The sequence below is a fragment of the Coregonus lavaretus genome (genome assembly GCF_964263955.1).
Source record: "Coregonus lavaretus genome assembly, chromosome: 21".
In the NCBI taxonomy this organism is placed as follows: Eukaryota; Metazoa; Chordata; class Actinopteri; order Salmoniformes; family Salmonidae; genus Coregonus; species Coregonus lavaretus.
In genome coordinates, this window is record NC_140008.1 from 9,146,850 (window position 1) to 9,158,941 (window position 12,092).

Sequence of the window (12,092 nt, forward strand, 5' to 3'; positions counted from 1 at the left end):
CTGTGATGCGCGTCGCCAGCCCGGCCCGGCCGGTTCCTGCCCCTCGCACAAAGCCAATGGTGCGCGTCGTCAGCCCGGTCCGGCCAGTTCCTGCCCCTCGCACCAAGCCAATAGTGCGCGTCGCCAGCCCGGTCCGGCCTGTTCCTGCTCCCCGCACCAAGCCTGTGGTGCGCGTCGCCAGCCCGGTCCGTTGCTGCTCCCCGCACCAAGTCAATGGTGCGCGTCGTCAGCCTGGTCCGGCCTGTTCCTGCCCCTCGCACCAAGCCTGTGATGCGCGTCGCCAGCCCGGCCCGGCCGGTTCCTGCCCCTCGCACCAAGCCAATGGTGCGCATCGTCAGCCCGGTCCGGCCTGTTCCTGCCCCTCGCACCAAGCCAATGGTGCGCGTCGCCAGCCTGGTCCGGCCTGTTCCTGCCCCTCGCACCAAGCCAATGGTGCGCGTCGCCAGCCTGGCCCGGCCTGTTCCTGCTCCCCGCACCAAGCCTGTGGGGCGCATCGTCAGTCCGGTCCGGCCTGTTCCTGCTCCCCGCACCAAGCCTGTGGTGCGCGTCGCCAGCCCAGTCCGGCCCGTTCCTGCTCCCCGCACCAAGCCAATGGTGCGCGTCGTCAGCCCGGTCCGGCCTGTACCTGCCCCTCGCACCAAGCCAATGATGCGCGTCGCCAGCCCGGTCCGGCCTGTTCCTGCCCCTCGCACCAAGCCAATGGTGCGCGTCGCCAGCCTGGCCCGGCCTGTTCCTGCTCCCCGCACCAAGCCTGTGGGGCGCATCGTCCGTCCGGTCCGGCCTGTTCCTGCTCCCCGCACCAAGCCTGTGGTGCGCGTCGCCAGCCCGGTCCGGCCCGTTCCTGCTCCCCGCACCAAGTCTATGGTGCGTGTCGTCAGCCCGGCCCGGCCCGTTTCTGCTCCCCGCACCAAGCCAATGGTGTGCGTCGCCAGCCCGGTCCGGCCTGTTCCTGCTCCCCGCACCAAGCCTGTGGGGCGCATCGTCAGTCCGGTCCGGCCTGTTCCTGCTCCCCGCACCAAGCCTGTGGTGCGCGTCGCCAGCCCGGTCCGGCCCGTTCCTGCTCCCCGCACCAAGTCTATGGTGCGCGTCGTCAGCCCGGCCTGGCCCGTTCCTGCTCCCCGCACCAAGCCAATGGTGCGCGTCGCCAGCCTGGTCCGGCCCGTTCCTGCTTCCCGCACCAAGTCTATGGTGCGCGTCGTCAGCCCGGTCCGGCCCGTCCCTGCTCCCCGCACCAAGCCTGTGGTTCCGCGTCGTCAGTCCGGCACAGCCCGTGCCCGTATCACCGGTGCCTGGTCAGGTACCGGTCAGCTGCTCCACACCGGAACCTAAGCAATCCGCTCCACCGATGTCCAGTCCAGCTCCAGCCAGCGGGGCCAGACCAGACCAGGGGCACTACGGGGGGGTTGTTAGAGGGTGGTGGTCAAGCCCGGAGCCGGATCCGCCTCCGAGGAGGAATGCCCACCCGGCCCTCCCCTGTTCGGTTTATGTTTGGCGCGGTCGCAGTCCGCGCCTTTGGGAGGGGGGTACTGTCACGCCCTGGCTCTGGGGACTCTGTTATGTTGAGCCAGGGTGTGTAGAGTCTATGTTTTGTGTTTCTATGTTCAGGATCTAGTTGATGTGTTTCTATGTTGGCCGGGGTGGTTCTCAATCAGAGGCAACGTGAATCAGCTGTTGCTTGTTGTCTCTGATTGGGAACCATACTTAGGTAGTCGTTTGGCATGTGTGTGGTGTGGTATCTTGTTCTGTGTTGGTTTGTTTATGTACCGAAGGACTTCACGTATCGTTTTGTTGTTTTTGTTCGTGTGGTGATATATAAATAAAAGATGTTCGCATTCCACGCTGCGCATTGGCCCATTTCTTCAAATGACGATCGTGACAGACCTGAGGGACCTACTGGGTAAATATCTCAAAAGAATGTCTGACATGTATTGGGGTGCACAATCGTGGATTGATTTAAAAACGAATAGAAGAATCTTAAAATTAATTGGAAAACTCACAGGCAGCCAGTGCAGAGACCTTAAAACCGGTGTAATGTGTGCTCTCCGTCTGGTCTTGGTCAGTACCCGTGCTGCAGCATTCCGTATGTTTTGCAGTTGACCAATGGCTTTCTTGGGTAGACCAGAAAGGAGAGCATTACAGTAGTCAAGCCTGATTGAAATAAAATAATGGATGAGTCTCTCTGTATCAGCGTGAGAGAGAAATGGCCGCACCTTGGCAACGTTCCTCAGGTGGTAAAAAGCTATTTTGGTCACATTCCTAATGTGTTAATCGAAATTGAGTTCAGAATCTAAAATAACACCAAGGTTTTTTACTTACTTTTATTGCCCGTGAATTATCTTTACTGCCCGTGCGGCCAGATTATTTATTTGGATACAACAATAAGTACCTCGGTCTTGTCGTGATTTAGATTTAGTTGTGAGCCAACTAAGTATTTAAATCACTAATACAGTCTAATCATTTATCCATGGAGCTAAAATCCTCTGGTGACACAGAAATGTAAAGTTGTGTATTGTCTGCGTAGCAGTGAAATTCAATGCTGTGCTTTCTGATAATGCTGCCAAGGGGTAACATACAGTATATAAATTGAACAGTACCGGACCCAAAATCGAACCTTGTGGAACACCACATGTGATACAGTGAGGGAAAAAAGTATTTGATCCCCTGCTGATTTTGTACGTTTGCCCACTGACAAAGAAAAGATCAGTCTATCATTTTAATGGTAGGTTTATTTGAACAGTGAGAGACAGAATAACAACAACAAAATCCATAAAAACGCATGTAAAAAATGTTATAAATTGATTTGCATTTTAATGAGGGAAATAAGTATTTGACCCCCTCTCAATCAGAAAGATTTCTGGCTCCCAGGTGTCTTTTATACAGGTAACGAGCTGAGATTAGGAGCACACACTTAAAGGGAGTGCTCCTAATCTCAGCTTGTTACCTGTATAAAAGACACCTGCCCACAGAAGCAATCAATCAATCAGATTCCAAACTCTGCACCATGGCCAAGACCACAGAGCTCTCCAATGATGTCAGGGACAAGATTATTAAAAAATAATTTAGCTGTTTGAAAACCAATTTCTCCGGAATTTTGCTTAAGAATGGAAGAAGGTTGGAGATTGGCCAAAAATTGCTAAGAGCTGAAGAATCTAGATTACTTTTCTTCAGAAGGGGTTTCACCATAGCAGTTTTTAGTGCAGTGGGGAAAGTGCCACTGCAGGGAATGATTAACAATAGTGTGCACTTCTTCAGATATGCAATTAAAAACTGTTTTGAAGAAGGTGGTGGGGATAGAATCGAGAACGCAGGTAGAAGGCTTCAGTTGTGACATCACTTTCCTGAGCATGTCTGTGTCAACCAGGGAAAATAAATCCATAGTGACTTTGCATGGTAGGCTAGGGCACATATCATCAAACTTCTCATCAGGTTTTGCTTGACTGATACCCAGCCTAATGTTTATCTTATCTCTGAAATATGCTGCAAACTCATCACATTTAGATGTGGAGGAAAGTTCACATAGGTTTGCAGGGGTAGGATTTATCAGGCCATCAATGTTCGAGAAGAGCACTCTCTAATTAGTGATCAAGTTAGAAAAATGAGCCCGTCTGGCATTTCTAATTGCCTTGTTATATATGCCAAGTTGCTCTCTCAGAATATAATAATGGACCCTGCAACTTTGACTTTCTCCACTTTCGATTAGCCTTTCTTCAATTTCTCTTTAATTTATTAGTTTCCTCACTCATCCAAGGGGCTCTCCATTTGGATGTGACCTTTTTCAACTTTACTGGAGCTATGGTATCAATGGTTGCCCTTCATTTGCTATTAAAGTTCAACTAAATCACCACAAGAAGAAGGCAGAATAGGTGATGGAGTATTGTTCATACACTCAATAAAATCTGTAGCAACTTCAGAGGTAAGATAGCGTTTCTTAATAATGTGTTCAGTATTACCCTGTGCTATGGGCAACAAGGTAGTAAAAAATACACAGTGGTGATCAGATAAAGCAACATCAACAATACAGGATATGTCAATAGAAAGCCCCTTGGTAATAACCAGGTCCAGAGTATGGCCGCGGTAATGGGTGGGCCCAATAACATGTTGGATAAAGTCCATAGAGCTCAAAATAATCATAAATTCAATGGCCTTGGAGTCAATCTCTTTGTCAACATGAATATTATAATCACCCAACACAATGATTTTATCATAGTTCTGAAGGACAACAGACAATAGTTCAGAGAAATCAGTAAAGAAAGTGGGACAGTGCTTTGGTGGCCTATACAGGGTTATGGCCAGCACTGGTGGCTGACATTTAAACAATATAGCATGATGCTCAAAAGACCAAAAGTCACCAAATGAAATGTTCTTACAACTGAGAGCATTAGTAAAAATAGAGGCTGTCCGCCCACCCCTTTTCCCTTTTCTGATAGAGTATGAAAAGCTGTAGTCCAGTAATGAGTTTATTCACAAGAAAGGGTTTACTAGTGATTGCACTAACATTTAAATGTGCCATATTCAATGAGTGTGGGGCACTCTGGCACTCTGCCCCTGAGGCATCTGCCTAGAGGTAACCAATGGATTAACAACCAAATTATTACCATTACAACCACGTTTTCTGACAGTCTCCAATCTTTCAGAATGGTAGGAGATTACAGTTTGTATAAACTCACTAGAAGGCGGAGTTAAAGGAACATAAATTAGGTTACTCACAATAACCGTAGTGCCATTTCTATAGGAGTTGATATGATTTCCAAGTCCTCTGTTGCTTATTCTGACAGGGAGAACTGGAGCACTACCAGACCCTGTCCGTCAGTCTCTAGAACAGTTTGCAATGTTGCTGGAAATAATCCTGGAACTCCTGTGGTTAGGATGAATCCCTTCTCTTTTAAAAAGTGCTTGTTGCTCCCACAGCAAATCAAAGTTGTCACAAAAAGAGACATTCTGTCATTGCAAAGTTTCTTCAGGTACTCACTTAGGGCAAAGAGTCAGCTGAAATGTTCCGAATCCCTTCGGTAGCACGGGAGGGGGCCAGAGATAATTACTCTTTCATGTGCTAGCGAGGGTCTTAAATCAAAAAATGGAGTCCTCGTTAAAACCTACGTGAGTGACGATGGTGTCAATATTGGAGTAGTTTGCCAGAACCGTGCGCAAGAGAGAGTTGATGTCATGGAAACGGGATCCTGGGTGACAGTGGACCTTGGTCGGTCCACAGACCGTAGGCAGGCCAAAATCTCTCACCATCGAGCTGCCCACAATGATGATGGTCGTGATGGAATCCGATGGGGAAACGACCTGCTGAACTGTGATGGCCATGGGGAGGGTGCCACTGAGCGGCCGCTGGCTGGTGGTATATACCCTTTGATCTGTGCTGACTCCCGGGGCTGGTAGGTTCGTCTCAAGCGGGGCAAAGCTGTTTGATAGCTGGGTCAGATCTTCTCAGATGGGTGGCCAGACTGCCTCCCGATTTCTTACGCCTTGCGAGTGTCCAGTCTTCCATGGGCGGAGCTGAGCTTAACATCTGTCCGTTGGATTGGGACAGATCAACGCCACCTGACTCATCAACAGCTTTGCTATAGGAGCCATTTAAAACTGAGATTGGGTTTGCCTGGGTTACAGCAAGGTCGGTGTACTTAGAAATCAGGTTTCCTTTACTCGCAGCCGAGCTAACAGCCGGAGGATCTCTTCCCTTTGATGGTGTTGCATTTAGGGCAGACAAATCCCTGTCAATTTTCCAGTTCCACATTATCTTCATCTTGTGTGGAAATCATCTCACACCTGAAGCATTTGTGCAGTGTCTCACCGTGTCTCTCTGTGTCTCACCGTGTCTCTCCGTGTTCCTCTGTGTCCCTCCCTGTCTCACCGTGTCTCTCCGTGTCTCACCGTGTCTCTGTGTCTCTCCGTGTTCCTCTGTGTCCCTCCCTGTCTCACCGTGTCTCACTGTGTCTCACCATGTCTCTGTGTCTCACCGTGTCTCACCGTGTCTCACCGTGTCTCTCCATGTCTCTCCGTGTCTCACTGTATCCTCACTGTGACTCGTCTACATATGAAGCAGAGCCTGACCTGAGAGAGGGAGAACTTCTATAGCACTACAGCATACCCCCAACGGCCACACACAGACCAGATGCTTAATAATACTGCAAAAGGCCAGGAGAGATACCATGATGCTGATTGAGATATGCATGCATAGCTTTGATGTAGACATGTATCACTACTTTACTACATGATTATGTTCTTTTTGTCAAGACAAACTGAAGTAAAGATTGTGTACTGTAGTACTATAAATGTAACCCATATGGCCACCCACAGACCACAAGGCTTACTAATAGTGCAACTCCTCTACATACATTGGCACTACAGGCTGAATCTTTAGATGAGGTTAGACGTATGTCATTCTACTGAACTCTTATGAAGTCATTTTTGTCATGACAAACTAAGATTATGATTTTGTATAATTTTTCCAGCATTCCTAGCCTTCTCTTTCCTTCATTGCCGCTTACCCTATCTGTCTCTAAATCTCCAACTCTCTCTTCATTATCCCTTTCCCTTTGTTTTTGGTTCTAAACTAGCGGCGTAATGAGCGTCTTCCTCTTTCATTCAGGTTCTCCTTCTCTCCATGGCTGAGATGTTTCAATATGAATGATTACACATCTCGCGATTCATTCATCCTCTTCATTCTACCTCACAAACGCACACACACATCAACACCACTGTGAGGTACGGATGCTTTGATAATTTCAAAAGGCATACGTGGAGATATTCTGTCTAACTGAACAGCAGGTTCCGTTTCCCAACTACGCCACACAGTGCTTTGTTAGGTCAATAACGTTTAATGAGAGCTCTGCTAGGGGAAGCCATATTACAGCCTGAATACCCTAAGGCAAAGTTGTTATGTTTAACAGCTGACAGCAACGATACCAGAAATAATGATTGACGCCGCAAAGCGATATTGTTTACCTATGAATAGAACCATTTGAGACGTTCTGTTATTTTCCTATATGCTGTAGAGGAGGGGTGGACGACCATGTTGTGAAATTCGGGTACGCCCTTTGGAGTAGAGGCATTTTTTTTTTTTTGGTAGCCATGTTCAATGATACTATTATTTATAGGTGCCATTCGCTAACCACAGGTGTCAAGTACCAATAAAAATATGATAAATTGCCTAGGCCAGGTGTTGTGCTGGTGGGTTGGAATATCAAAGTGATTTATCACATTGGCCTTTGTTTGACTCAGCCGACATGTTTCAGATAAAGGAAGTGGTGGGTTCAATATCTAGCGTATAGAGACAATAGGCTTGGTAAACATGGGAGTCTATAGGCGGCTTGGTCAGTTAGCACTGTTACTAATGCCGGGCTAGTCATTTCTGGTTAGACTGTTTAACAACTCTCATGCAGGACTTATTGGACTAGCATGTTTCTGATAATAAGATTGGCTTATTGGGATCTACCCTCAAGACGTAATTCCCTCTGGAAAAACAAATAAAAAACCAAACCGGTTCCAAGTTTGCACCTGGTACAGATACTTAGTAGGCCTAAATCTGGTACTGTAAATGCTTGTTAGCATGTCAGCATCTTTCCTTTGTGGAGCAGCACATGGGGGTGTAGGATGAAGTTGCCTCTAGATGCTGATCTTGGGTCAGTTTTGCATTTCCAATACTAATGCTTTGGGTTTGAATTGGGGAGGGGAAGCTGATCCTAGATGTGTAGCTAGGGGAAATGTTTCACTGAAGTAGCACATGGGTCTACCTGTAGTTGTAGCTGGCTCAGTCCTGACGCGGCTGCAGCTGCCATTGTGGATGGAATGAACTGCATGGGGTAGTTATCACCTATCAGGAGAGAGAGACAACAAAACATATAATGAACTGCATGGGGTAGTTATCACCTATCAGGAGAGAGAGGGCAAACCTGGGCAAACCTGCCCCCCTCCCTCTCCCCTCGTCCCTCCCAACACTTGTTTTCTCACTCTTACTCTTTCTGTCTCACTCTCTGGTTCCACTCTCTCTGTCTGTTTATCGCTCTCTGGTTCCACTCTCTCTGTCTGTTTATCGCTCTCTGGTTCCACTCTCTCTGTCTGTTTATCGCTCTCTGGTTCCACTCTCTCTGTCTGTTTATCGCTCTCTGGTTCTCTCTCTCTGTCTGTTTATCGCTCTCTGGTTCTCTCGCTCTGTCCCTCACACTCTCTCACTCTGTTTTGCTCACCCACAAGTTACGGTCGATGCATTCCTCATGTCTATTTCCTCCACACAAAAACACCTAGCCTACTAGCCTCTCGACGAGCCCGTCCAGGCCTATAATAAATTGTGGCGTGAGCGTTTGTCAAAGGTTACTAATGTGTCATGTCTGTACTCATGGGTCCCAGTAGAGTGGACGCACCACTGCTCTCTCCGAGCAGTACGACTTCTAACTTCTAACAGTAAGATTCCTGATTGCGATGCGCTCATGAATCCAGCAGGCTTTTAACAACCTAGCGCCAGAATGTTCTGCGGAACCCCCACTGTTTGTCCTAAAAGGCTTTCCATGTCCAACTCATTGTTAAAATAAAAATACTGTAAGCAAATAAATATATAACCATAACCACAGCCCATACTTCTTGGAGGGATAACTTTATTACTGTATTTTATCGTTTAAAAAAATAGATATTTTATGTTCTTGCTCAAAGACAAGTATCCTTGCTGTTAGTTTCATAACTGTATTCTAAAAATGTTAGAATCTATTATTTTGAGCCCCATAAACTATTAATTAGCATGTCGTTGAGTAGGTTCTGAATGCATGTGCTGTGTCTAGAGTAGCATTCCAAACAGCACCCTATTCACATCTAGCATTCCAGTGTTAATACTATTGTAATTATTCTGCACTATAGCCTATTTATTGCCTTACCTCCATAACTTGCTACATTTGCACACACTGTATATATATTTTCTGTTGTATTTTCTGACTTTATGTTTTTTTACCCCATATGTAACTCTGTTGTTTTTATTGCACTACTTTGCTTTATATTGGCCAGGTCGCAGTTGTAAATGAGAACTTGTTCTCAACTGGCTTACCTGGTTAAATAAAGGTGAAATAAAAAAAAATAAAAAAAATATTCCCTACATAGTGCACTACTTCTGACCAGAGTGCTATGGGAAAATAATGGAATGTGGAAAAGGAGGAGGAGAAAAGAGAGAGCAGGTGGTGATTAGAATCCTGCATAGAGAGGGAGTCTGTGGTGTGTGTGTGTGTCTGTGGTGTGTGTCTGTGTGTGTCTGTGGTGTGTGTGTGTGTGTCTGTGGTGTGTGTGTGTGTCTGTGGTGTGTGTCTGTGTGTGTCTGTGGTGTGTGTGTGTGTGTCTGTGGTGTGTGTCTGTGTGTGTCTGTGGTGTGTGTGTGTATGTGGTGTGTGTATGTGTGTGTCTGTGTGCGTGTGTGTGTGTATGTGTGTGTGTGTGTGTGTCTGAGCGTGCGTGTGAAAGAGTGAAATTCCATGTCGCAGATGTGATGTGCTGTGTAACTGACATGCTTTCAGCACATCATAAACAGCAACATTCCACCGTTAGCTGTTGCCAATCTATCGTTCCCTAAATGATAAAGGATATTAACATTTCTTGGTTGAAACTATGTCACAATGTTGTAAATTAATTAATAATGATTCACAAACAAACTCAGTTCTACGACACATCATTTGTTTGTGAATCACTAATCGTTCATTTACAACATTTTGACAGCAGTATATCTCCATATGAAACCTCCAACATTCCCAATGTGACACATTTGATAAGGGGAGACAAGAATGACTGCAACACTGTTGTGTCCTAAAATATGAACGGCACCCTATTCCCTATTATAGTGCACTACTTTTGACCAGAGCCCTACACTTCAGATTTGTTTTTTAAAGGGGTACAAACGCTTGTCACTCTAGTGGTACCCTGTAAGGTTTATCCTTTGTACCTTTAGTTATACTGTAGGTCACAGGAGGTTGGTGGCACCTTAATTGGGGAGGACGGGCACGTGGTAATGGCTGGAGTGGAATAGGTGGAAAGGTATCAACAACATGTGTTTGATGCCATTTTATTCGCGCCGTTCCAGACATTATTATGAGCCGTCCTCCCCTCAGCAGCCTCCACTGTTATAGGTACATAATTGTACCCTTGCAGTTCGTACCTTAAAAGAGCCAATAGTGTACCTTAGGGGACAAGATGGTACAGGTACAAAAGCATACCTTTGGAAAAGGTTCAAATGTGTCTTTTTAGGGTACCACCACAGTGACAAAGCTGTTTGTTCCTTTTAAGTGGCAAAAATGTACATGAATGTTATTTACCTTTGTGTACCATAAGATCAATCAATTAATTTGCATGCAAAAACACATATTGAAACAATTAAACAAATTCCAATAGAGCATGCTGGGAAATATGGTAATGATGGTTGTTGAGAGTGTGATTATTGTACTTTTATATTCAAAATATTGGGTAAAATACCATTATACTAGATTATCTGCACATATAGCCTAAAAGGCAGCAAAGCATCCCCAAACCATCACACCACCACCACCATGCTTGACCGTTGGTATGACGTTCTTACTGTGGAATGCATTGTTTGGTTTTCGCCAGGCACAATGGGACCCATGTCATCCAAAAAGTTATACATCTGTCCATTGAACATTCTTCCAAGAGTCTTGATGATTATCCAGGTGCTTTTTTGGCAAACTTGAGACAACTTTTTAGACTATTGGATGCCATTATGCCTGCCGAAAACCAAACACTGCATTCCACAGTTAGAACCTCATACCAACGGTCAAGCGTTATGGTGGTAGTGTGATGGTTTGGGGATGCTTTGCTGCCTCAGGACCTGGACGACTTGCCTTAATATAAGGAACCATGAATTCTGCTCTGTGTCAGATAATTCTACAGGAGAATGTCAGGCCATCAGTCTGTGAGCTGAAGCTGAAGCGCAGCTGGGTCATGCAGCAAGACAATTATCCAAAACACACAATCAAGTCTACATGAAAATGTCTAAAAAGCAACACATTTGAAGTTTTGGAATGGTCTAGTCAAAGTCCAGATCTAATCCCAATTGAGATGTTGTGGCAGGACTTGAAATGGCAGTTCATGCTTGAAAACCCATAAATGTTAGTTAAAGCAGTTCTGCATGCAAGAGTGGGCCAAAATTCCTCCACAGGTATGTGAGAGGCTGATCAACAACTACAGGAAGCATTTGGTTGCAGTCATTGCAGCTAAAGGTGGCACAACCAGTTATTGAGTGTAAGGGGGCAATTAATTTTTCACGGCAGTATATGGGCCCTGGTCAAAAGTAGTGCACTATAAAGGGAATAGGGTGCCATTTGGTTCACATCCTGGGCTGTGTATGAAGTGAACGTGGGGTCAAAACCTGTCAGGACCTTGTCTGACACAGCACAGTAACAATAGATAAGAAGGCTTCTGCAAGAAAAGCATGATACAGAGAAAGGAGAGAGAGAGAGAGAGTGAAATACTGCAGAGAGGGAGACTGAGAGCCAAATCATTACTTAAATCTTGACTTAAACACATGTAACTCAAATATTTGATGTGTATGTGTGTTTCTATAAATGTGTGTGTGTGTGGGTCTGCGAGTGTGTGTACCTGGTTTGTAGGACATGTTGTGTGGGAAGAGGAAGCCCTGCTGTGCAGCGGCGGCGGCAGCAGCCAGAGATCGCTGGTCGTGAGGAAACACTGGGATCATCAGAGGCATGTGACCCTGCACCTGAGAGAGACAGAGAGAGTTTAATAGTTGTTATACTTATAATTATTCTGATGAATATTTTCTAAATTTATATTTCTATATTTTCTTCTTGTTCTTCTGTTTCTAATGATTGATTCTTAGAGTATTTATGTAACACTTCATTTAGATAGTCCATCTGTAGATGCTCTATAGAAGGTTTCCCCAACTGGCGACCCGTGATTTTATTTGGCCCCCCAAGTTTTCTGAACAAAAAAAGTCCTGTGGTGTTGATGGTATCCTCAATGAAATGATAAAATATACAGACCACAAATTTCAATTAGCTATACTTAAACTCTTTAACATCATCCTTAGCTCTGGCATCTTCCCCAATATATGGAACCAAGGACTGATCACCCCAATCCACAAA

General features: G+C 45.8%; 1 protein-coding gene across 1 annotated transcript in view; it reads right to left on the reverse strand.

The window, feature by feature from the left end:
* The window catches only part of LOC311148474 (transcription factor SOX-6-like), a 145,288-nt gene that overhangs the window by 42,520 nt on the left and 90,676 nt on the right, over positions 1–12,092 (reverse strand). Inside the window, exons 8-9 of the mRNA XM_084185450.1 lie at positions 11,587–11,707; positions 7,740–7,819 (exon numbers count right to left, since the gene is read on the reverse strand). Coding sequence (XP_084041576.1) covers positions 7,740–7,819; positions 11,587–11,707 — 201 coding nt within the window. The remainder of the gene's footprint in view (positions 1–7,739; positions 7,820–11,586; positions 11,708–12,092) is intronic.